The 26,943-nt window shown below is 44.9% G+C and overlaps 2 protein-coding genes across 13 annotated transcripts in view; one reads left to right on the forward strand and one right to left on the reverse strand.

The window, feature by feature from the left end:
• The window catches only part of LOC117582987 (tropomodulin), a 45,726-nt gene that overhangs the window by 7,241 nt on the left and 11,542 nt on the right, over positions 1-26,943 (forward strand). Inside the window, exon 1 of one of the 11 annotated variants that reach the window (XM_034271123.1) lies at positions 7,814-8,000. The exons of 7 other annotated variants lie outside the window; for them this stretch is intronic. In XM_034271123.1, coding sequence (XP_034127014.1) covers positions 7,887-8,000 — 114 coding nt within the window. In that variant the 5' untranslated portion in view covers positions 7,814-7,886. Of the gene's footprint in view, positions 1-7,813; positions 8,001-21,221; positions 21,563-26,943 lie in introns of those variants that run through there. 3 more of the 11 variants (XM_034271132.1, XM_034271131.1, XM_034271127.1) reach the window with 3 other exon arrangements.
• On the reverse strand, positions 9,818-17,562 carry LOC117582991. Of its 2 annotated transcripts, XR_004573763.1 has the most exons (3): positions 17,329-17,562; positions 13,341-14,784; positions 9,818-9,828 (listed from the first exon to the last, which is right to left on the reverse strand). XR_004573763.1 is itself a non-coding variant. In XM_034271140.1 (2 exons), the coding sequence occupies exon 2, from the start codon at positions 14,575-14,577 to the stop codon at positions 14,431-14,433; it is 147 nt and encodes a 48-aa protein (XP_034127031.1). In that variant the 5' UTR covers positions 14,578-14,784; positions 17,329-17,562; the 3' UTR covers positions 12,819-14,430. The 2 variants fall into 2 exon arrangements, 1 of the variants encoding a protein (XP_034127031.1); XM_034271140.1 differs by lacking the exon at positions 9,818-9,828 and having other exon boundaries at positions 12,819-14,784.

Genomic DNA, 26,943 nt, shown 5'->3' on the forward strand with positions numbered 1-26,943 from the left:
ATAGTAGCCGCACCTTGCATAAATATGCCATGCCTTGGGCTTGTTCTTATTCTTCCCCTTTTTCTTATTTTCTATTCTTCTTGCTGCCTTTTCAATATGTTTAAAAATAAACGTTGCCTGCCTGCTCTCTCCCCAGTCACTCGCCTAATCTCTTGCTTGTCCGTGCTCGCTCGCTTTCTCTCTCTCTCTCTCTCTCTCTCTACTTTCCTACAGCAAAGTTCTGCTTTATTATGCTGTGCCGCTGCTATCGACACACTTCTTTTTTTTATCTGCTTTGGCCATTGTGCTTGTTGTTCCTGTTATTGCGTATCCTCCTCCCACTACCACTTCCACTCCCACTTCGCCTCTCCTGCGTTCACCATCCTATTATTGCTGTTTTGTGCACTGTTGTTGGTTTATTAGCAATTTTCCTAAGCAGTTTGCGGTCGTCGCCCACCCGTTCCCACTCTTATTGAGCGAGTGGTGTCGCTTGAGCAATCGACGTCCTTCATCCTTCAATTTGCTGATGGGAGCAAGCAGTGGCTTGGCAAATATTTATTCCTTGCTCTGCACTTTTCTTCCTCTAGAATCTACAACAGTTTGTCTCCCTTTAATTGCTCATTCATCCAACGCCCACCCTCTTCTCTCCCAATTCTCGTGCAAATCACCTATAAACGCTTTCACTCACTCTCCCACTCAATTACTCTCTTTTCTCTCTGGCTCTTAATTAGTTTTGAGCGATTGAGTCGTTGAGGTGTTAATTTGACGAGTGTCGAAGCGGGTTAGAGAGGTGTCTGTCTGGTCTGGCCTGGGGACAGCATGCATTAGATTGATTCAATGCAGCAGCAGCAGCTGCAGCGGCAGTGGCAGAGCAGCAGCACTAGCATGAGCAGTAGTGGCGGTCAGCAAAGCTCCCTGCGGGCATATGGCGGGCATTAGCCATGCAATCCACTCTCCCATATACTGGTGCACAGACTTTTACGTCCACTAACACCCACCCGTCCACAGCTGCAGCTGTCATGCATAGTCATGCTCTCCTCTCTCACTCTCGCACACTCTCTCTCTCTTTCAATTCTGTTGTTTTTGTCTCTTTCTGATTTGAACATTTCGAAAAATCATTTCCCATCGCCATTTCCCCATTGTCTTCGGCTTTGGTTTGCAGCGTGCTCGCGCAATCAATCAAAATGTGGACCAGGCCAAAAGACAAGGAGTAGAAGAAGAATGGATGGTGAGGGATGTTAGTGTCGGAGGAAAGGAAGAAACTTTGAATGAAAAACCATGCAAAACTCAGATGCTCTTTAATATATATTAGAACCATTTATTTAAGTCTCCCTTGAGCGCAATCTCACAGTGCTAGTCTCTTGAACAGACTATGAGAATATTATATATTGGACAGTACATCCACTGGCATTCTCGACTTGGGAGTCATCTTTACTTTGCCGATGACTCCGACTCCGACTCCGACTACGTCAGCAACAGGCGATGGAAAACGCACACACACAGATACATATGTATATGTACATATCCCAGAATATGTATAATCTATAGAGTCACCGACAGACAGCGGGGCAGAGCGACAAATAGACAAAACGGACAAACAGACATGCGGGCGGACAGCTGAAAATGCTCGCAATCTATCACAACATTCGGAAAATGTTCCAAAAGATTTTCAATTTATTTTCACTAAAAGCGATTCTCTCGATGTTTGTATGTTGGCTCCCCCTCCGCCTCTGCAAACAACCCACCCTCTCCCACCAACCGACCCCCTCTGGCAGTGCATTCTATGGGAATTGTTGCTGTTGGGATGTTCGGGAAATGTTGGTTTTGCAATGAAATGTGTTTTTTGGCCAGAAAAAGAACAGACAGAAATCAATGAAATGAAACCAAATGAAATGTCCGACCAACTGCAGTTCCAACAGGAGTTGATCTGATCGCCACATGCGCCTCTGTAATTAGTTCTCTGCCACAAAGGGAGGCGAGGGAATGGCCAAGGGGAATGAGGTACGGGCCACATGACAGGCTGATCCCGGAAGTGGGCGACGACATTTAGGCAGATCGACTCGAGCCACGTCGCATCGTGTCGCGTCGAGCAACTGCATTTAAGTTGCTATATCTGCTCGCCGGCTATTCTCGGAGAGTTCCTCCCGGTGCGTATGATTGATATGCGACCCGCCGCTTGTGGACTATTAGCCCAGAATCAGAAGTGCATATGAGACACAAATAAAAGTGTCAAGCTGGTCCCATTCCCTATCCTCTGGTCGTAAATCACCTGCCCATTAGCAGGTCCCCACCAAAACAGAGAAAACATAAATGTACACAAGAAAAGGAAAGAATAAACCAAACAAAAACACTCGAACAGATCGTTCTGGAAGGAGATTCACCTCTTTACGGAGTTAAATATTGAAACGCTTCAAAGTTTGTACAAATTAGTAGAAATTCGCAGCCACCATTGGTTTCGGGAGCACAAGGGGTACAAATTGACGTATTCGTGCGTTGAGATCGTGAAGATCCCAGAGACTTGACACATTGACAGTCTGAAAAATCCCTGAACTTGTTTTGTTTTGTGGTATCCCTCCGCCCTGCTGGCACCATCACTCTGCCTGCCCCATCAAGCGCCCATCAACACACTTTGACAATAACAAAATCTATAAATATTTCTTGTATCGCTGGGATCTGCTGAGTTATTTTATGTATGGTATTGTATGTTTGAGGCGGGCGACCCCAGACGAGGCGAAATTCTTTGGCAACATTTTCTTCTAAGCATTTCTCTCCCTCTCCCTCTCCCTCTCCCTCTCCCTCTCCCTCTCCCTCTCTGCTCCTTAGTCTCTGGGTATCGCTCTTTATGAGTATAACCATATCTTTCCGTGCTTGTTTGATTATTTAAATTATAACCTACATAATTTTAATGGTCGGGAAAGAAACATATAGAAAATTAAATAATATTTATGATCCGTAGACAGGCACATGGTCAGACATTCCTTTGTGGTTGATGGAATGAAGAGGGGTACCAGAGATGCTACGGGGTATCCATCTTTGCTCTGTAACCATCTTTCGCGTTCGAGTCTCCTCAGAGACAGGGAGATTTTTCTTTGCAAGTAAAACCGAACAAGAACGGACAAGATTTACCTTGAAAGCGTGTGCTCTCCCTCACTCCCACTCAAAAGAGGAGAAGCGAAGCAGGCTCTTCTCACTCTTGCTTTACTCACCTTTCGATCTTACTCTTCGAAGAGCCATGGAAATAAAGAGAGAGCGAGAGAGAGAGAGAGAGGAGCAGCAGGTGTGTGCGTCCAAGGTGTATTTATAAAAGGTGAGAGCAAAAGAGCGTCGCGCGATGGCTGCACTCAGACGCACCTGCCTGCGTGTGAGTGAACCGTTTACCTGTGTTTGAGTGTGCGAGAACACCTTCAGCGCGACAATGTCAATGATCATTTTTGACATGGCCTGTGGGGCGCGGCGTAGGCGTGGGCGGCGTGCTGCCAACAAAATAGAAACTCACCTTATCGCCAACTCACCTCAGAGCAGACCATAGATGAAATTTCCACCTTTGCTCGTACCTCATGTTCAAGTGGAGTGGGGTTAAAGACCTATTTGGGGACCTTGCCCCATACCTTTGGGGGCCATTGGCCAAAACACACCTCACTCCCTCAGTGCTCTCCCAATGCAAGGTTCATTCATCAATAGCTCTCCAACTGTACAAAGTTCATATGAAACTTTCTTCATTTCAGGCCCAAAGAGGTGAAAGACCTCGCACGGAACCTTCAACCTATCATGCCTCACCCGCGCCCCTTTCAGACTCCGCGCCCCGTGACTTGCACCCCCCGTATTTGTTTGTAAACCATCAATGGAAACAGAGGGGAAAATGCCAGACTGCATACGCTTTCTGCACTGTCTCTCCTCCCTCCACCGCTCTCGCGGTGTTTGCCATTTATCTAGCCTGATTTTTACCGTTCTTCCGAGCTTTGTTCTGTGTGTTTTTTTCACGCTTTTCCTGCCCCACTTTGCCGCCTGCAGTTGCATCTGCGATTCTTGCATCAACATGCATTGAAATTCAAATTCAGTTCAGCTTTCAGTTCCAGAATACAGTTGCAAATTCCCAAAACATTTCCATGCAGCTGTAACTGCAGATTGATTCCGTTTATCCTATTTATCCCATACATACATATGTATCCCATCTTCTATATAGTATGTGTGGATGGGTGCAGTGGAGTGGGTGTTGGCTATAAATAATACTTTTATTTTCTCGCTTTTTTGGGTTGGAAATATCCGAGAGGGCGTTTATTTTTAGCCCCTGTGCCTACAAATCGTTTGTTTTTGTTTATTTTTATGCCCCACAGCTGGAGCAATATTCACGAGGGGTGAACAAGAGGGGAGGGGGCGGGGGCAAGCTGCACAACTTTGTTGCTGTCTGAAAAGAAAGAACAACTTTCTGTGAAGCCGTAGCGAGACCCCGAGAACAATTAATTACACGGCTAAAAGGACAGCTGGGGATTCGGGATACGTTTAAGGGATAAACCTCGAATCCCTCAGTACACCACACCCCACACCATACACCCCACTCATCCCTCAATCCCAGCTAACCCTAAAACTGTAATCAATGCAATTTAAATGAAATTTTTATCTAATTAAAAGCAAACAACTCATTAGAAAAGATTGAAGCCCATAGCCTTTCGGCGCCTTTTGCCTTTTTGCCAGCGGCCATGAGGCCGCTTCTCCCTCTTAGGACCCCTCCTGGGATAGCAGGAAAATTGAGGAAGTCTAGAAAGCTCTGCAACGCAATTTATCAGACGCAGTTTGGTCATAACTGAAGGCCGGGAAGAGCCAACTAAATCCGGCTAAAAATACTCACCTCAAAACGCAATAAGCACGCGACAAGGCTAATTGGATCCGCAGTGGGGGAGGTGGAGCAGGGGAGGTGCCACAGAGGGGGAGATAACTGATTAACACTCTGTGGCAGATATCGAACAAAAGGTGAGCCAAGCGGACAAAGGCCCACAAAGAACGGAAAGCGAACAACAGATCGGAGATCGGAATGGGGCAGCGATCTAGAACCAGGAATCGAATTGAGGGATGCGCGTTTCCATTCTGGATTCAGTTGGAACACAGGCGCCGTCAGCGCCACATCGGGGATAGTCGTGATCGAATCAAAAATTCTAATTCAGAATCAAAATCTACTTTTTGAGCGTAAATATTCTCGTGGTTCGGTTTTGAGCTCGGGAATGAGTGAATGCATGCAATTAAGTGTTTAATTAATTTCCGAATGTATCAAAATAACTTATTATTTCCCAAAAGTCTGGCTGAACATTCTATCCGGCAGCTAATGATCTTTTAATGATTGGCAGATAAAATTCAAAATCAATTCGAAATCACATTGAAACCAGCAATATTTGGAATGTTTTAATACCCACGGGACATCCAAAAGAAATTAAATTCTGAGCGCAAATATTTTCACAATTTTTGGATACTTATTTCTCGTAATTTGTTTTTCGTGTTCTCGTGACGAAGACGAAGACTGCCCAAAAATACCAGCAAATATTCACCTGTTTAGCCAGTTCGCTGAAAGCAAATAGAGAGAAGAGAGAAGAGAGAAGAGAGCCTGGAGACGACAGAAGAGAGCAAAAAATGAATACAAACTGCCAAATTATGCATACGACTCTTTGCGAAGTGAGGAAAATATGATAAAAAGTGGAAAGAAATGCCAGCAAAAAACACACACACACACACACACACACACATTTGTGCGAAAATATTCTGAAAAGTGTCTAATTTAACACAGACGCATAAAGAGTGCCATATATCGTGGATATACAAACATATGTAAGCATATGTATAGGATATATTTGTATATTCATTTCATTTGGAAGATGATGAGCGAATTTCGGCATTTGAGAATTTCTGCCACACTTGAGTGTTGATTGTGTGCGTCGCTCTATTGGCACAGGCCAATCTTTAGCCTCTCAGTGGCATGCCACCTTGCCTGCCTTGCCATGATTTTCCGAGCATTGCCTCGAGCAGCCTCGAGGCGGCCAAAGAATTTCGGGGGAACTCAGTTCGTTGCGAGCGCGGACGCGTCTGTGGCTGTGACTCTGAGACTGAGGCTGACTGTCCGACAAATGTGGGTCCCATCAGATGCCGTCCCACCTTTAATGCCATAAAGCTCCAAAATGGAGAGCACCGCGCAATATCATTGAAAATCGAATCAGAAAACAACCGAACGAACACTCGAAAAACACTGAAAAACAACACACACAAAAACCAAAAATATACAAAAAGTGCAACATGCCACAGAAAGACGCAAACAAACGAATAACAACAACAACAACACAAAAGTGAAACACCAAAACAAAAGGGGATTCCTCCCCCCAATCCACAATCCACAATCCACAATCCACAATTCACAAGCCCCACTCCCCTTTCCAGTTCCGTTGTCCATTAAAATGCATTAAAATTGAATTTCCCCACTCGCATTTACACACAAAAAGCGCCATAAAAACGCGGACACGTCTTTAATGTCATGAAACAGCAAAAAAAACACACAAAATACACCCAAAAAAAACTATACAACATCAACCCAACGACTGACTATAATAGCTATAAATCCCATACATATTCGATATAATTCACACAAAAACTGTCGCGCCTTTAATGCCACAAACACAATAGAAATTCCATCAGCCAATGCACTTATAAATGCATCAAACCCAAAAAAAGATCAACAAATGTATCCGCACATGGAATATAGATTACTTCATCCAGAAAACAATAGAAACAAACAAAAAAATATAGAATAATTATAACACACTCTTCCACATACTCTAGATATGCCGCACAGAAACTTTTGCACACATGAATGTACGTCTGTACATTTTGGACAACAAATAGTCTGAAAAACAACAACAACATTTAATAGATTGGGTACCTAAAATCACCATTTGGAATAAACAAAACCCCCAAAAGAACACTTTTCTTCCCCAAAAACATTTTACGATAAATGCCAAACTCTTTTGCACTCGACCCAAAAATTGTTTGCTATTCAAAAGTTTTCCATTTTGTTGGCCATTTTCCATGACTCAGTGCAGTCGCCTGCCAGTCTTGGCCACCGCCTTAGATGAATTTTGATATTTTTGAACACAGTTCTAAAATTGAGGAAATAATTTGCGCAATTATTGCCTTGGGCCTCAAAAGAAGATCCCAAGAAAGGTTGTTAAACCCACACTGCAAAAGATAATGGAATACGAAAACCCTCAAGCGGAGAAGGCGCTGGTGAGAAGGGGTGGTGGTGGGGTTCTCTATAATAATTCATGAATGTCAAATCCGTTTTTAATTTATGGATGAAACCGCCCCTCCATCGCAATGGGGCCCGGATTTGTCGGATTTATAAGTTCATAAATCTGCGTCCATTGCCGTTTATTTACAAATAATTACAGAATTTAATTGCCGCACCAAATTCTGCACTCAAAATTCATCAACGCCTTGTTGTAGTGTTGTTGTTGGCGAAAACAGTTAAAATTAATTATGGCAAAGAATTTGCGCTCTTCGAGGCAGCCGTAGACATCAATTCTCTGTCTTTCTCTTTTGGAGAGAGTGCGAGAAAGCGAAAAGAGACGCGAAAATCGCGAAAATCGCGAAAAATAGATAAATAAATAATAAATTAATTTTTAATTGAATATCTGTATGCAATGCGTATGCTTATAATGAAAATCAAATGCGTTTTTCCAGTGAAAATGAGAGTGAGAGAGATCACAGATATCGTCAAGAATCATAAGTGAAAAAAATCATTTGAAAATATATCCAAACATTCTTATTTGTGAATCACCAAGCAAAGAGTGACATAAACTTCATATATGCCAAGCGATTGGGGATAAAAAGGATTACAACACACACACACCGGACACACACACACACACACCATGGCAGACACTGCCAAAGAGAAGGAAGTCCTCGAGGAGGAGGAGGAGCAAGAGGAGTCCACTACAACCACCACAACGACAACCAGCAAGTGGCGCAAAACCCGCTCCACAAAGGTAGGGTCCCAAGCAAAGGGAAAGAGAGGGAAGGGAAGGGAAGGGTAACCGCTGCCCCGCTCGCTGTCAAGCTGACAAATGTCAGACGGATTTCATGAGCGGCATTCCACAGTTTGTCTCTTTGCTGGGAGTACCCACTGGGGAGGGGTATATTTAGATATGTTTAGGTATGCCCAAAGGTCTTAACTGAAGCTGCATGTGGTAATACTCGAGGGAACATTCTAACAAAGTTCCTACATTGCCTCTGTTCATCGAATTCCTCAATCTCAATCTCAAAAGGGAGGATAATTAAGCAAAGCATTTACTGGTAGGTTGAATAAACCTCCGAAAATAAACACCAGCCGAGACACATTAATCACAATCTTTGGAAAAGAGACTCCTAATGTATGCACATGCTTGGCTGGAAGGACACCTCAGCGGGCAGAGCAGGATAAAGGGCAGCAACTGCTCGACCGACCACTAAAAGGGTTCCGAGAAGAGGCAGTCTCAGGGATGGGGATGGGGAGTGAATACCTTTCCAGGTCGCTGGACTTGAGCAGAAGAACGGAGGGGAGAGTGGAAATAACCGGTGGGATATTGGGATAAGTAAATGGGTGGGTGGGGCGCGGCCACAATTGCCACTTTGATTGTAGTCTCCAGCCACATGGCTCCAGTCCCAATCTGGAGGTTTCGCATGCGTCCCCTTGGGCTGTGCGGCGCATAAATTACTCGCAAATACCCAACAAGGGGGAAGGGCGAGCAGGGGAAGTGTGGCAGCTACTTAGAGGCGCACTTCACCTGTCGCTCCAGAGTTCGCTCCTGGCACGGGGGCAATCAATCAAGCCGTAAAGTATTTATTAAACGATATTATGAGGTTTACCTGATGGGATAACATCCAATTTGAACACCCACCCATTTATCCCTCTGTATACCCCACACACACACACACACACACACACGAAGCACACACATATTTTTTTTAATAGCTTCATTGTTTCGCTTAACAGGATTTCATTTCACTTAATGTACCAACACACTCACACAGCGAGACACAGACACACGAGTATGCGTGTGAACACCTCTCCCTTCTGCCCATTCCCCCTCGTCCTTGTTGGCCTGGCTTTTGCTTGTTCTGGCTTTTGCCCAGCGGCATTTTGGCGCTGCCTTTCTCAAATCAGCGCAAAAAGAGAGCCGAAGGAAGCCGAGTAACAGGATGCCGGCTACGGGGGCAGAGGGGCAGGGATGAAAGAAAGAATAACATTCCCCGGAATAACACTGCCAAGCGCGACTATGGGATATTTATATAGTGTATGTACGAGTATACACACACTTCCTTCGTACCCATAAATGCACCCTCTCTGCTTATGGCCGGGAATAGTAGTTGACTTTTTGTCCACGGATTCTCATGGCAGGCAGCAATCAAGGCACAACAATCCACCAAGCCCACCAGACCCAGACCCAGACCCGGACCGCTCTGTCGCTGCCTCTAGATTTGTGCAGGGAAGAGCACAGTTTGCGGGCCCCAACGGGTGGCAACGGATGGCAACAGTTGCACCAATGATGCGATGAGGTCGGGGCACCCAATATGCACTCCATGGATCGATCGATGCAATGGAAGCTGGATTTCACTGGGGAAAAGCAGGAGTTTTCCTGCTGTGCAATTATTATTTCTATTTGGGAAGTAAAGTTGAGGTAGTCCCCAGAGGATGATACAACTACATAGGTGTGCGGAGAGCTGGCACACTATTGCCATTTCCGTTCAGTGAATTTCTTTGCTGCATTCTGCTACATAATTAGAGGGTTTCCACACTACATACAAGGTACTAATTCGATTGGGAGCTCCTTGAAACTGAATTTAAATTCATTTCTAGGCTTCAACCTCAGCCTGTCTGTTCTTGAGTTTCCTATCCACTGGCTGTGCTACTTTACATCCATTAGTTCTATGTCTTGCCTTTGTTATCCACATTTCTCTTTATCTTTATCTTCCCCTCTCCTCTCTTCTGTGTGTTAATTTCTGCATCAGTTTCTTGCTCTTCATTTTATGCGTTTTGACGCGTCACCTCCACAGGCAAGCAGCCATGTCTGTCCTCCTTCCCGGAGATTGAAGAGGGCGTCCTTTACCACACCCAGCAGCACCTCCTCCTTAAATGGTTGGACAGGGAATCTTTATCTTTTAATTAAAAGTGATGCTACTGTTCCTTTAATTTCTGCTGCCAAGGAGGTGGAGTGGAGCATCCCCTCCGCCATGTCCCTTTCCCCATATGGGGTAGGTAGGTGAGCATTAATTAAGGATTTTACGATTGTTTCCCATGTGGAACATGGCCAGGGCAGGTCCTGCCACAGGACTGACTGACTCTCCGCTATATTTGTTGCATGTATAAATGTTTATTCATATCATAAAATAAAGTATATGTTTTTCAAGTAGCTCGGCGCATGGCGGCAGCTGCTTTTCACTCAACTTTCCTTGGCCATGAGAGAGAGAGAGAGAGAGAGCGAGAGAGAGGGGGCGGGCAGTCATTAGGGTTCAGCCGAGAGGCTAATTGACTTTTGGCTTCTGCTGAAGATAGGTTGGCCTTTTGTTGACTTAGCAGATGATGCCCGATAGACGAGAGTGCTCCAACCAACGATAAATGGATATGGCAACCATCCTCCCTGTCTACCCATCTAGTTCATAAACTATTTCTATACCCATCTATCGCTACATTCTGTTTGGTCTCTTTCCCTTTGCATATTCCCAAATAATACAATTTTCTCTTCTCTTTCGTTCTCTTTGCAGGTAAGAAAACTTCTTCATTTGCTGCCACACTTTTCCCCCCTTTTTTCTGGACTTCCCGAGTAAGTTTCCATTCAGACAGTGTATTCATTGTTCCATTCATTCATTCATTCAACCGATCCGTTCCGCTCCGTATCTCTCACTCCAAACTCATTTCCAAAGCAGAAACATTCTAGCCCATAAATACGTACACATATCTCTCTTACCCTCTCTGTCGCTCTCTCTCTCTCTCACACAAAGAAAACAGCAAGAATATAGAAAATAAAACACAAAGACACACACACACACACACACATGGCCATCTTTTGGGTGTATCTGGGTGTGCATGAAACAAGCAGTTATTTATAAGTTTTGCTGGCAAAAAATCAGCAACTTTTTCCGTTGATCTCCAAGTATAGAGCGTTGGCGCGTTGCCAAAAGCGAATTGCGCATACGCCGTGTGGTCCATCCATTGGATGTCCCATTGTGTGCGTCTGTCTGTGTGTCTTTTGCGAGTATGTGTATACCCACCCCTCTCTGGCAACATCTGGAGAAACTCTCTTACGGAGATCCAACACTTCTCTTTGGTTTTTCGGAATGTTTCTCGCAGTCTCTGTAAGGTCAGGGCGGCCCACTCTCATTATCATTCTCAGCTGTCCCATCTGCCAAATTGTTTGTCAGCTTTTCACATTTTCACATCGCATTTTCATCACATTCGTTGTGAATTTGTTTTCTTCTGGCTCATTCATTTGCGTCTAATTAGTTTTGATTTTCGTTTGTCAATTGGTTGGAACAAGGACTCATCGTACCACTCACCACTCCCCTGTATCCCACGCACCACTCCTGGCATCTGCCACTTTTCGGACTTTTCCGTCTTGACTTTGGCAAAGAACTTGCTAGATGGGAGATCAAAGAATGCGGCAAATAAATGTTAGATAAATATTAAATAAATACTAGAAATTAGTTATAGGTTTTAGGTTGTGTGAGTGTGTGAGTGTGTGAGTGCTCCTCTCTGTCCCCTCCCTCTCCCCCTACATCTGCGACAGCTGTCGGCCAATGCCAAAGTGAGAAATTGACTGCCTGTCCGGCATTTAAAGCGATTTTCAATGGCTGCGATCCAAAAATGTTGCAGCCTCCATTCCCTTCCACTCTTTCCTGTATACATAAATATGTAGGATCCATTTGTTGACCAAATTTGGTCATCAGAGAGTCATAGTCAGAGGCAGAGGCAGATGAAATGCAATCAAAATCAACAGCAAGAGAAATCCATTTCGTTGGCATTTTCCTCGGCCTTTTCTTTGCTTGGGTTTCCTTTTGTTGATTTTCTTAATGTTGTTTTCGTAGTTTTTAATACCCTTTGAGGCGAGGGTATGATGTTTTTCAGAAGAGCCTCTTCTTGGATCTCCTTTGAGGCATAGAAGTGGGGCAGATCTTTTAGGGTATCCACTCGTTCGTTCGGCAACTCTTTCGTTGTTGTTCTTTTGGTTGTTCCTCGTTTGCTTGTGCGTTGTTGTTCTTTTGAGAGCTTCAGACATTTTGGCATGCAATAAAAACAAGCCCCAAAAAGCAGCCACACAGAAATGCAGCAGATGCCCCTGCAAAAAGGAGGAGGGCAGCGGCACGGTGGCAGCTTGTTGCACAGTGCGGGGCGATCGGGCCTGGCATTTTGGCCAAGTGCCAAAACTTTTGTCCAACGAGGACCAACGACTAAGGGACTCTGTGACAAGCGGCTGCTGCTTGGGGCACCCTGCTCCACACGGCTTGCCCCCCTTTGCAGCTGCCACCGCTAAATGGATAAAATAATGTATTCATTTCTTTAGCTGGCAATTGCCTGATGGTCAAGCATTTAACACCTTCCGGCAAGGAGTTAGAGGGGGAATGGAAATGGCAGTGGAAATGGAAATGGGAACATTAATGGACTGGTCACCCAATTGGATGATGACGATGAGCAAGGAAGGGAAGGAACGCGAAGGCAGTGCTTGAAAGGCAGAGCAGCTGGAACAGAAACCCCAAAATGAAAACTCTCGAGATTTGTTTGCAGTTTTTTTTCTCATTCAAAGAACATTTATTCGTTTAATTTAATTCGATATCCGCTTCGTTTTGTTGTTCGATTTCCATTTGCCATTTGCCATTTCGATATTCGTTTTCCATTTCATTGTTTCAAGATCTAGCTACAAAGTTCGATACATTTTTGGGTTGCATGTCGGTTGGGGAGAGTTGCTTAGCACTTAGCCTATCGATTAGACCGATCGATTAAATACTCAATCGATAACTAACTCTATTATTGTTCGAATGTTTATATCATATATATATATATATCTATGTGTATAGGCATATAGAGGCCTTAATGTGTTCCATTATGTGATAGTTTTTGCGTGTTTTGTGTAAAACCTTTTTTAGTTTTCGATTAAATACTTTTTTTGATTTCCTCTTCGATATGCTGCGGGGAGTTTCCTTCTGTCTTTCCTGTCTGCCTCGTTTGTCTTTTTATGTGTGTGGAAAATGGAAAATGTCTCTCTTTAAGCTGAACATTTAGACACAAACCTAGTGCTTGATGAAACTTTAATTTCCATTTGGACACACTGACAGCAATCAGTGGAAGTTGCAACCTCCCCCCTCTCAGAGCTCGATTTAAGCGCTCCCTCTCCTGGAAGGGGGTCAAGAGTGTGCATGCCCCTCGAGGGAGAGAGTGAGAGAGAGTGAGAGAGAGCGCCATAGGCTCAAGTGCTGTGCAACAAGAGGCGGCAAAAGCAGATTCTGGCTCTGGCTCTGGCTCTGGCTCTGCCTCAAAGGACAACAATAAAACGCTGCGGCGTGCCAAAAAGAAAAACAACCAAAAAAATGGCACAAAATATGTAACAAAAAAATATGAAAAGAAAAATAGAAAAAATAGGAAAACCCAGGCAAAGAAAAACTAAGAAAAGGCTGCAAGTGCGGGCTGGAAATCAATAAAAAGCCATCTGCCACGCCCCAGTGCCTCCCCCCTACTTGGCACTTGGCAATTGTTCGGGCTCATTGCCGCAGGAGCAGGCCGAAACCCAAGCACCAGGACTCACCGTCCTCCAAGGAGAGTGGCCCTTAAAAGTGGGCAATGAAAAGTTAAAGCCTGCCGGATGTGGGGAGGCGTTGCTGGGGGCTGCTGGCTGCTGGCTGCTGGCTGGTGTCGCCTCGAACCGCCATACATCATAATTTTCGGGCAGCAGAATGCGAATTAAAATTAAATACTCTGGAAAAATGGACAAAAAAAAAATGTTAATGAAACACAAACAAAGGCGGCGTTGTGGAAAATGCGGAAAATGATGAAAATTCAATTCATTGCGTTAAAAGTTGCTGCAGTTTTCCCTTTAGAGTAATTTTTCCCCTTTTTCATCGCGAGACGGCAGATTGGAGTGGAACTTGTCGCTGCGGCTTATTGTTTGCAACTTTCATTGTGTGTGTGTGTGTGTGTGTGTGTGAGTCCCTAGACTACCGTTACTAATTAGCGAGCAACCTAGTTTAACAGTTCTTCAAGGGTTTATCGTCTAAACCCCTAGACGACACCCGAGGCAGTCCGGGGCCTCCCCGACTCAGCCTTAAGTGAAACTTTCGCTCACCCCGTCGACCCGCCGCTGCCTTTTCTTATTAAATAGAAACCACGGTGGCCGCTTGACTTTTGCTGGTCCTAGTGCCCCCCCCCCCCTCCCCCTTTCGGTGTTGTTCCTAGACAAATATAATCTCATTCTTGTCCGACTTCTGGGCGGGCGTCGGCTGGCGCTGGAACGCGTAAACGTTGACGATTAACTGCGCCATGAAAATGAAGCAAAATAAAACGATTAGAACTAGATACAGAAAGATATCGCGCAACATTTCTAGCTGTCTCTCTCGTTCTCTCCCTCTCTTTCTCTGTCTCTATCGCTCTATCTGCGACAGAAGAGGCCAAAGCTCGAGACTCCAGACTCCAAAGCAGGCACCAGATGGCATGACTCCGTCTTCTCGTTTTCCTCCGTTTGCGCTGGTTCTGGTGATGATGGTGTGGGTCGTCTCATTGCCTCATTGCGGGCCCCAAAAGAGCAGCTGCAATGGAAAGAAAGAGGAAAGTGGTAAGAGAAAAGCGGAGGGAAGTACGCGAGAAGATTATTCATACACATTCGGCATAAGAAAAAAGCGAGAGGAGAGCACAGAAGCCGAAGGATCCACAGACGCAGCCTGGACAAAGGATTATCCTATGGCCCCTGCCTTTTCCTCTGTGCTTGTGGAAAAGTTTCGCGCCTGCCTCTCCCCCAAAGGGGAAGCTCTGACAGACGGAACGCATATTACGCATTCGCCGCATTGGCCCCAGCAGGATGCTGCCAAAGGAAGGGAATGTGTTTCCCATGCCCCGCAGATGTTGCACAATTGCATTACATGTTGCCACATGATGCCGCCTGCCTCCGCTTCTGGCTGCATCCATTGTTGGATATTTGTGCGGCATGTTGCCCAATATGTTGTACCCCGAATGAAAGAAGGGAATTTGCCATCTGCCATCTGCCATCATCAGGGAAGAGGAAATTAAACAAATGAAATTTAAACATTGGGACAACTGAATGCGAATGCACTCGAGAAGAGAGCATTAGAGAGGACGGCAGGCAGAGCTTCTATTTCCGCATGAGCAGAGCATGCACCAAAGGCATTTGCATTCCACTCAACAAGATCCTTTGAGGTGACTGTACTCTGTACCCCACTGCCTCTTCCGCTTCAGTCCACCTCAAACGCTCTCAATTAGTGGCGGGGATTGGATGGCGTCCGTGGGCTAAACGGTGTCAAAACGGTGTAGGGTCAAAGGTTGCAGCTGCATTCATGCATTCCAATGGGGAATGCAAAATGCATAATGCGGAATCCTGCACGGAATCAGAGTCATGGCGGGAGGTCCTTCCATCTGTCCGGCTTTCAATTAAACGCTTATCGCGGGCACAGCAGTCGCTGAAAAGGAATTCCATGCCCCCAGGCATCCTCGACCTCCCCTAGAACATCCTTCGAATGGAAAACAGTTTTCAAAGGCCGCTTCTGTTTTTCCCCTGGAATGTGGCAACGGCTCGCACATCATTAGGCGCTGGTCCGCAGAAGGAGCCTTGAAAAACAAAGCGGAGAAGCGCATCAAAGATTATGAAACTCATTAAAAAAGTTTCGGGAGCAACAAATCCAACAAAAAGAGGAATGGACCTCCCCCCACATCTTGACATAACTTAATGTTCAACAAAAAAAATAAAACACATCGACAGAAAGGGAGGAGGAGAAGGAATTCTGTCCAGAGCCAAAGTCCGAGAGGGATTGCGCCTACTTTTTTTTGGGACTCTATTTCTCGTGCCTCGTGCCTGAAACTTTTTCTGAGCAAAGCAAACAGAGTGCGAGTTATGATTATGACGAAGCCCAGGCCAAGGGATGCCCTAAAATGTTAAATCCACTTCGATCTGTCACTTATTTTGCAGCAAGAAATGGGACCAAAGTCTGCTAAAAATAATTTCTACCATGTACCATATGTACGTCTAAAAGTACCTCACCCAAGCGATAATAATAATAACTATGGACTGCTGCATACCCTCTAATGAAATGGCACCCATGGGTCTACAGTTCGCCTGTTGCTTGGCCCCCACAAGAGCACAGAGAAATAAAAAAGACTTTCCCTTTGGCTTTCTTTCTCCTTCGTAAATTAGATGTCAAAACGCACACTTAAACACCCAAAAAAAACACACACATGTGGCATATAATGCCACGAGTATGGGGGTGTCTGTGAAAAGGGTCAAAGGGCAGTCGGGCGGCAGAAAGTAGGAGCTGAGTAGGATTCCTGCTTGCTGCGGCTGTTGCTGTTGCTGCTGGCAAAAGTTTTTGGGAAGCCCTAGGCAAACTTATTAAAGCGTTCGAAGCCAAACAAATTGCTTGGGCAACAGAAGGGGCGAGGCGAGGGAGATTCCGAAAGGGTTTTCCACGAAAACTTGTCAAGGAATTGCGGCCATTAATTTTCAGTGGCGGCTCACACGAAATGCAAATGAAACTTTCGCAACGGAACGGAATGTTGCGACACAGCCGACAGTCGACAGTCGACAGTCGGCCGGCAGCGGCTGGGGGGCCACAAAAGTCAATGAAGTGTTTAATATCCTGCGGTGTCAGGACACCCACACTGTACACACCTCCGTGCCTCTGGAAACGGAAAGGAAAGGAAAGGAAGGGAAAGCAAAGGTGATGTGTGTGACATTATCCTTTATCCTTTTGCACACACAAACGATCACATGTCCAATTTTCTGCGGTATTCCATTTGCATTTCTTCGTGCTTTGTTTTCATAATGCGCACATCCCTGGACCTCTACCGGAGGCATCGTGAGTCCTTCCCATATAATTAAAGGCCCGCAACAATGCCAGACAAACTCGCGGCATAAATCACTCCTGCAGCAGCCCGAGTGCCACCCAATCTTTTCCCTCCCAGCCATCTGCTCAACTGTCCATCTGTCAGCTTCATTCATGAGTCGTCTGGATTCCCATTCATGGATAAATACTGCGCTGGCACGCACTCTCAGGAGGCATCTCCCTCCATACCCCACGCTTTCTGCCATGTGTGGACCGGACCCCGAATGAGGGACACGTTACCAATTTATGCTGAGCCGCTCGTAAACTGGCCAAAAGGCAAACAATTCCACTAACGAGTAAACTCCTTTTTTTGGTCCGTTCTTTCAATTCCACGCGCCGTATGCTTGATGTTCGCCTAATGTTTGCTTTTTGTACGCTTTTTTGATTCGCTTCCGATTCGCGGCTTAGTCACTTCTCACGTTTGGCCGTGGCCGCGATGCTTTCGGTTCGACGTGGATGGCGCGACTCGTGGCCAGGCTTTGAGGGAAGCCGCTTCTTATAGCCGACGTTCTCCGTGCCGGACTCTGCTCGGGCTCGGGCTCGGGCTCGGGCTCGGGATTCGTTCTTCGTCCTGCTTTCGGCTACCAGTTGAGCTTCGGTTGGGGATTTCGGCTTTTGGGCTCTGATTTCGTTACGTTTCGTGCCGGAAATTGTTGTTCAACAAATGCAAAGCGTTCCCCGTCAACAGGCAGCAGGACTTGCAGGGGTGTTGAGCGATTGCTCCTCTTTAATCTAATGTTTTGGGTCGAGCAGAGCAATCATTACGAAGTTTACTCGGAACTTTGCTAAACGATGATCTGATTTGAATATTAGTTGATTAGAAATTCTTGCTGTTGATTTTGCAGCGATTCGGTAATAATTCTGAAGCTATTACCAATACCAATATGTGATTCAGGTTTTCTGTGCTGATAATATTGCTTGAATATTGCTTGATTATCAACAGACCAAGGGATGAGATTCCATCCTGGCAGTAATCAAGTTTTCCCACCTTTAGTCACTGCGGAACCCTTTATCCTTGTATCCTTCACCGTACAGCTTATCGATCTGTCGGAATATGTAGTCCCCCTCTGACCTCTCTCTTATTTGCATCTCCCTCCTGTCGCAGCCCCTGTAACCAGTGTTTTCCCTTGTCGTGTTTATATTTTGGCCGCATCATAAGGCAAACATTTTAATTTGTTCTAACCAAAGGCACGCCCCTCATGACAAGGGAGGCGGACAAATATTGACACTCGGCAGAGGCTGCTGCTGCGGCTGCTCAAAGGAGGCTTGCAGGGGGGTGTACTGACCAAAATCAACGTCGGCATTGCCTCCCAACACACCTCCCCACCCCTCCAGAGATCCGCCACTGATGACGCCAATCATGTTCTTGGCCTCCCCCCAGTCGCTCAATCTTATCAAGATGCCATTGCAAAGGATGAATGGGAGTGGGAGTGGGAGTGGGAGGTCCTTCCTCCCTGGATGTGCCGTCAGTTGGCGTGACAAGCAAGACTTTGCCAGCAGGCGTAAGGAGAGGGCGATGGTAGGCACAGTTTGTTATTATTTAAATCAGGAAGTCGAACGAAATTTCCGCCTCTGCCATGGCCAACAAATTGGCAGCTGACTTCCGCTGCAGCCGAAGCAGAGGAGGCTGGATTCCCACCGCCCTGCCTGGGTGGCAGTCGAGTCAATTAAATTTTCCCTTTAAGTGATTTCTGTCGCCATTTCGGATGGTCGCCTGTGGAGGGGCCCCTTTCACACGGAAAGAAAATTACCTAAAGTCACCTGAAGCCAAGTGTTCCCAGACCCGAATCATACATGAATATAAATAGATGGTAAATAGTGAACCCAGCATGAGTCCCACAGCCAACGAATGTTTTTAGCACAATTAATTGAAACCATTAACTAACTCTGTGATTTTCGCTGTGTGTTTTAGGGAATAACTGCTAACAATAGCCATAAAATTAACAATAAAAATAATGATAAAGTAAGTGCACAAATTCGAATTTATTCCGACTAAAATCAATATGTTTTCGATCACATTTCTTTCACTGTAGCTCCACCAATTGCCGCAGCCTAATTCTGTAACTTTTCTCCATTTCAAATCTTGCTCCTGTTCCTGCTCCTGCTCCTAGTGGTTCGCCCACCTGTTCCTCCTGCTGTTCTCCTTACATAATGAGAAATCGATGTGTTGTAATTTGTTCAAATCCAATTTGGTAGTAGAACTGAGACTCAGAGCCTGAGGCCGCATCCTCCATGGACATCGGCACCTGGCACCTGGCACCTGGCACCAACACACCCTTCTGCAGCCACTCAGGAGGGGAGTCGCTGGCGGGGGGCCCTCCTTTAATGAGTTTTTATTGCGCTTCAGGTGCTTTGATTGCTGCGATTTTTAACTTGATTTACGGGCATTTAGTGAATGGAAAGCGAGTGACTGAGTGTCTGCGGGGGGAGAACAACAATTCTCCGGCCCACTATTGATTTTTCAATTAAGCTGGACCTGCCTGCCCCCTCCCTTTCTCAACCCCCCCTCTGTCAATGCATTTTGCATGTTTTCGCGATTTCCCAACATTTGTTTGCCAAGGGAAAACGTCTCTTTGTAGTGGAGGAGGCGCGAAGACTTCCACTGTCTTTTGTGGCAAGTTTTATGCGCCACATCCTGTGCACAGGGATAAAGGGGAAGGGGGAAGGGGGAAGGGTGATGGGGGTGTGGCAGTAGTGGGGCCAGTGGTACAGGGGTACGTACCGCGTTGTAGCGCAATTTATGCGGTAATTGCTTTTTTAAGCGCTTCGCATTTATCTTTTCGACACAAGTGAAATGAGTTTTCCGACTGCCTGCTGCCTCCCCCTTTGCGTGCCTTTTGTCGATTTGCCAGAAAATAAGGATATACAAAGGATATCACAAGGAAAAAGTCGGAAGCAACAAAAGCAGAAGCCAACAACGAAGGAGGAACTCAACTACTTACAATGGCATTTTTATGACGTCTTCTATTTGTCTGCACGCCTCACGTCTGCGTCCACGCCCGACCCCACTCAGTCGGCATCCCCATCCACTAGCCGCCAACTCTGAAACATTTATGGAAATGCCACAAGTTCTTGTGCCTTTCTCCTGTTTTCCTCAATTTTCCGCCCTAATTAATTTAACGCCAAAAAATGACACAAACAAAAAAGTTGATAAAACGGGAATGAAAGTGCTATACGAGGCTAGGAAAATGGTCCTTCGCCTCCGTCGACTGTCCCCTTGATTTATGGTGTGCATATTTTCATAATTTTGTAATTTTATGTGGCCATAAAAATTACCCGTATGGAAAATTTGTCATTTCCTCACAAGAGACAGGGAACCTCGGGTGTTCTTTATGTGTTATGTGGCTTTTCCAGGAACGCTTACAAATGCAATTAATCAGATTTGGCGGGTAATCATTTTCGAATTTCCAGTGAATGTAAAACGCGCCCAGCAGCGGCAGTGGCTCTCAAACCTCGCTCAAACAGGTCGAATTTCCCCTAACATTTGACAACAAGAGACAATTTCCCTTAATATTTTTGTGTGGGTTTTTTACTCATGATTGCGTGCCACATTCGAGCAAGAGGCGGTGTCCAAGTCCAAGTCCAACAATAAATTCCCCTTACGTTTGAGCACACTACAAATCTTTATATGCTTTTTTTTGTTGACCTTTTTAGCTTGATCCATGAAAATCAACCAATCTGGTAGAGAATTAAGTCTTCAATCGATTAAAATGACATGTGTAGGGCTAAGAGTCTTAGTTTGCTAGTAATATTAAGCCGAACACCAAAATCAAAGAAATTGACTTTCGATCAACAAACACAAACATTAACCCACTGTCAACCAAGGGGGTCTTAACAAAATCCAAGAACATTGTGAGACTAGAAGAGTTTTAACACAGCTAATGTGAAAGGTATCGTAGTATTTTGTTGTTTTATTCAATAAGGAAAGATAAATCTACAAGGAGAGTTAACAAACAATTTGATATCCCGCGATTTCCCTCGAGCTGGTCACCTGTTTAAATATTGGGGGGCCTAGTGGGCTAAGTTCGGTCACGCGGCCACACTGCATGTCGCGAAACCACAGCCACACTGCATACAAACCCAGCTTCAAACTTAACTCTTCCACCGCGCTAGCAACAATTGAAATCTGTTAAACAAATGCACTGGTTGTATATTGTTGATTCTATAAATTAAAGAAAACTGTTCCACTCGCGTGTGTGGCTCCTTGGAACTTCAACTCTCAAAACGACACCATCCCCCTGCAGTGCAGTGTGTGTGTCACGCCCAAAAACAAACAGCGGTCGCTGGGCAGAAAAAAAGTCGCGCGGGCAGAATTTTTGTGCGTGTCAAAAAGTTAAAAAAGACAAACAAAGCAGCAACAACAGAAGGGAAAGAGTAACAAATTGTTGTTGTAAAAAAGCTAAAACGTTAACGGTGAACGGTGGAACCTTGGAAACACTCAAACATACAACAACAACAAAGAGAGGCCATGGAGGTTAGTAGTTGATTGAGGAGCACTCTCCATCCTCTTTCCCCTCTCTTGGTGTATCTTTTCGAGTGGCTAAATTGTTTTTTCATTGATGTGATGTGTGTTTTTGCCGTTTTCCTTGAATGATTTCATTTCATTTCTGTTCATTTATTGTGTTTGCCCGATTTTTTGCCGTCTCTCTCACTCTCTCTCTGCTTCTTCTTCCCCTTCAATTAATGTGCGAGAGCAGGCACCGCACAATTCGGATTACGTCAGTTTTGTTTTCTCTCTCTGGGCAAGGTATATTGATTCGAAGGTCAGGCCAGTCCAGCAGTCTGGGTACCAAACGAGGGAGTTTTACCTCACACTTGATCTACCCTTACTCTGGGTTTAGAGTTCTGGAGTTTGCGCTCTCTGAGTCGCTCTCTCTCCCACCCACCCTCTTTCCGTCTAGATGGTGCCAGCCGGAGTCTTCGTCATGAAATATTTTTAACATTCAACTTTAACACAGTACTTCCTATCCCCTTCCCTGGCTCTTTATTGATTCCGGCAATAAACCTCCTAATCATGTTCATTATGTCATCGCGACGCTTTCTTTTCTTTCTCCCTCTTCCCATCTCCCTCATTATGACTATCTTTTGTTTTGCGTGTCAATTTTAGCATATTTCTCATTTTTACATAATTTCCTCGGCACACCCGCTCCCCAGCGCCTCGGCCCACGATCCCTTTGATTTCCTTATCGCTTGCAACAGCTGTTTGCTTCTGATTTACCTCTGTTCGTGAGCCTTATCGCTTACTCATTGCACACCCATGCCGTTGGCTCTTTATGATATGGACTAGATATCGACTTCCTCTCTGCCTACGGGATACCCCTCCCAAAATATTCATGGAAGTCTTATATAGTATGGATTGTTCATTCGACCTGCAAGACCTAGTACAAAAATATACTTTGTGGCGTTCCTGATCTTCCGCAACATTCGTTTCTTTATACTACTTCCCATTCATTCGCTGTGCGTTTCTTGGCTTCATTCATTCTTGAATAAATTGGGATGGAAGTCCATCAGAATGTTTGAAATCTACAACTTGGCAAATCTAATGTGTCCGCCTCGGACCTTTCCTGTTTATCTGATCTCTTTATGAATGTGTAATTCCCGGCTTTTCAGTGGCATCTTATTAGTTCATGTCTCTTCTTGTCTTGTATTTTCTCAACCTTTTACCTAAACTTGTAAGATAATCCGTAGTTCCCGCAATTAAAACGAACATTTGAGACCCTCTCCCAACCGGATGGATGGACAGGCAGACGGGGGCGCTAAAATCGCACTTAAGGTCTGTGAGCCGAGTAATTAATCGCATTGCTAGACGGACGGTCAGTCGGATAAACAGACAGTGGGACAGTAGGATGGACAACCATCAAAGAAGACATGAAAAGCTTTTTTCCAGCTTGCGGAATAGGGGCACACAGATACAGATACAGATATAACGAAAAGTCGTCACAAAACAACAGCAAAAACGATGTCGGCCAACATAAAAATTACCCATTTCCGTCATTTAATTGACGCCGGGCACATGAAAATCATCCAAAAGAAAAAAAAGAACAGAAGAACGGCACAAAAAAGATGAAACTTGTTTGCCCACAAAGTGTACTACAAATAGTGCTGACGGACGGACAGTGCGGTTCATTACGATAGATAAAAGTCTATATTTAAGTGCGTTTTATAGGGAATATGTATGCTCAGACGAACATCATATCTAATCTCTTCTAATCTGAAATGAATTTAATGAATTTATATGGCATATCTAATCTATGTTGTTGAAGTACGATTTAATGGAAGCATATTCAAGGGTAGTTATAGGTCTTAGATGGCCAGAGAACACGGTTTATCTGACAGCAATATGGAAATATATGCCCAAGGAATATGTTGCCATAAAAGAGAGGCAAATTTGCTACTTCAACAATAACTGAATATTTAAACACTTGCGAAACGCACTGCCCACCTCAATAAAAAGATGCCTGAAAGATGACACACCGTAGAGCAAAAACGAATCTGTAATCAAGATTTGAGATTTAATGTATGGAACACACATGCATATGTACATACATATGTACATATATACATCTCTCTGTCTCTCTCTACAATTAGAATCCACATGGTGTCGTTTACTATATAGCTTTTATTTATATAATAATTTGAAGAGCAAAAAACTTGATAATATCATCGCCTGATGCCGTGACACGATTAAGGCTTTCAATAAGTGCTGTTTCACTGTCGGACAAAGTTTTTTGGCTCAAAAGTTGTGGCCCACTCAGATTTAGGCCCACAGTTCTTTCTAAGAGGGAAAAGAGCTTCAGATTGTGTCTTAAGACTTGTGGGAGTTCCTTAGAAGTGCAACTTGAGGCAGCTGCCACCAGGGGGTGCCGCCATCGCCGCACATTTTTTACGCATTTTCATAAATTTCCACTTACTCATCTTTTGGTGGGGCATGAACGGGGGAGCAGGCTGAACTGCAGACGGGATTGTGTCTCTCTTCTGGCCTTATAACACGCTCCGTTAACCGTTTTCTGGCTCGGATGGGCATTCGCTTCATCATTCGCTGCCGCTGCCTGCCCCTGCCTGAATTCTGTTGAAACTTTGCATAATTTTCATTTATTACCGCAGCAGCAAGAGCTCGGTTTTTTATACACATATTTTATGCTCTCCACCATTGAAATCTGCCCCAACAGATTACACATACATACATATATAAATATATATCGTGGCTATATATATTATGATTCCCTGGGAAGTGACTGACAAGACAAGGCCTCTCTCCGCTTGCAACATGCTCCACTCCACTGGAGACTCCACTCCACATTTATCTTACAAATTTAATCTTTTCACATAATTTTCTCCCTGCGGCTTTTATGTAATTACCCTGCCCCTTGAGCCTCCTCCAGCATCCTCCTGTCCTGGTCCTCCTGTCTCCTTGCGGTCTGCACGCTTTATGGGAAAGTTTTCACCTGGGGCCTGTCTTTGGCACTTTATCTACTTGCAACTTGCTCCCTCCACGTATTTTCTTTTGTTTACGATCTCAAAGTTTGTCCCTTTCACTTAATAATGCATTTCGTTCTCTCTTTTCTTGATTGCAGGTGAGTTCCATTCCAAAAAGGGAAAGAATCAATAGAGAGATGGCCAGTGGGAAGATGTAGAGTCTGTTGAGCAACAGCTGGGTAATGTATGCACCTGCAGAGGGTTCGAGGAACGAATTTGATTAAGATTGAAATTTGCTCTTAAATCAATGAATATTCTCTCTTCAAATCAATCTCAGTGGCTCATAAAACAGTGGGGAAATCTTTTAAGTTCTATTCACGAGAATTATGAACCATTTCGAAATGGTACGAGTATGTCCACTGGATCCATGACTGACTATTTAGGCATAGAGCTTCCCACGTGTGTGGGAATTTCCCAGGTTTTCGCGTGTTATGTCATCAGCAATTGTAATTTGTTGTTGACTAACGGACTTGATATATTGTGTTGCCTCCTCCATCCCCCGGATGTTGCATGCCACTGAAATGTGCGATTTTTGACTGCTCTAGCGTTTTAAATCGCTTGGAAATCGCGTGCTCCTCAAGCGGGTGAAATCGCTGGCCATTTTTGACTTTAGTAGGGGTTATGTTACCTAATTGTGGGCGTTGTCAGGCCTCTAATTCTATTCCCCCGTTTGGTAAGTTCATTGCCCTTCGGTGCACCGTGCGCTCTTGCTCTGTTGATTGCAGAGCCAATTGTTTAAACTTTAAACTATTCCCAGGCAGCGGCACGTAAACAAAGTGTTGCTGGATAATTATGGATATGGCAACCTTTGGTTTAGGCCCCAACATCGGGTAAACATCGGCGGGTGTCACAGACCCCATAGAGTGAGACATGGTGGGGAGCCTCTCGGTAGAGAAAAAAGTGCACTGCGCTGGGAAAATTTACATGAATTTCTAATTACATTTCATTGAAACTTGTCAGCCCCTCAAACTTTCACTTGCTAAAGATACTCTCTCTGCTATAGACTCCCATTCAGACTAACCCTGTTTTCTATTGATATTGTCCACATTCCAGAGTAAAAAAAAACACAAAAACATTTGCCCCGAACGTGACCCACAGGCCAAGAGGTCTTCAAAATTCAAAGTCAAATGTAAACTACATAAATAAGCGTACTTCTATGGGGGGCTGGGCGTTTCATTGGGGCTGCTGTTCTGCCCCCCATAATTTATTATTATTTCACTCCCGAGCATTAGAGCGTCTTATTGATGTGCCTCTCTGTCTCTCTTTCTCTCAAGTTTTTCGGCCTGCGATGCTGAGAATGCGACGCACGTTTCTCATTTTGCCTAAATGCGTCTACGACTCGAATTTCACTTTTTCTTATGAAGACGGAGTATAAGCTCCGCCGCCCCTGTCCCGTCGTCAGCTGTGCATTATGTGTGCTGCAGATTCAATTTAGTAGATCGTTGCGAAAGTTTGTTGGAAAAATCCGGCAATGCCAACTGTCATTTAAAGATAGATTTCTGGTTGCTGCCGCTGTCTGTCCGTCTGTCGTTGCCCTGGCTTTGGTTTCGAGTCCCCCGTTTGTGAATGCAGTCAAACGGAACAACTATCGAGTGTCTCGGCTTTCAGCAGAACAGAACCAGAAACAAGGAGGGGGTGTTCCCTCTCCCTTTGCTGACCATTTGCAGAGGGAGCTCTGGTTACCAAACGGGATACTTCCTTCACTTCATTCTCCTCCTTTGGGTGCTCTTCTGCTGCTGGCATATGCAAATTGCATAAAATATTGCCATATAAAAGCTTATTGGTGTTCACTGAATATGTATGGTAGGGTTATGGGATAGACAGTTCCCCCTCTAGGGAGGCACTGTCAATGGCAGTGAGAGTTTGCTCCATGCACTCGAAAAAAAGGGATTTAGCACCGAAAACGATGCACACTGACACTTTATTGCATTGCATTGCCCATGCGGAAAGTGATGGAAATATCCGATTCTCTTGTGCCAGAATGTAAGCTCTCTCACTCCATCTCTCTATTTTCGAATGCCGACATACATACGTACATATGTACATGTGTATGCACACACATGCAAATAATCGAAGTTGCACTGAAGTTCTCTCAATGATTCATTGCTGTTCTTTAAATGTTGTTGCTGTATTTGCCGAGTCTCTCGATCACTTCGTGCTTCGTTCCTCTCACGCAATACACTCTCTTTCGCACTTGCCCGTTTTTGCTCTCTCAGCATGTCGAAATCAATGCTTGCATTGTTGTTTTTGGATATTCTACGTCGATTGCAGCAAGTCGCGTTAGTTTTTGCGACACACTGATCTTATCTCTTGTTTCGATCTTCTTTTTGCTCTCCCAAATGCATCAGTCTGCTGCTCTATTGGCAACTCCTACTATCC

This window comes from Drosophila guanche, unplaced genomic scaffold, assembly GCF_900245975.1.
Source record: "Drosophila guanche unplaced genomic scaffold, DGUA_6, whole genome shotgun sequence".
NCBI classification, from domain to species: Eukaryota; Metazoa; Arthropoda; class Insecta; order Diptera; family Drosophilidae; genus Drosophila; species Drosophila guanche.

What these genes read in the sequence shown, in the direction of transcription:
- LOC117582991 (XM_034271140.1), bottom strand. Translation starts at nt 14,577, where the DNA reads ATGTTGCGCGATATCTTTCTGTATCTAGTTCTAATCGTTTTATTTTGC.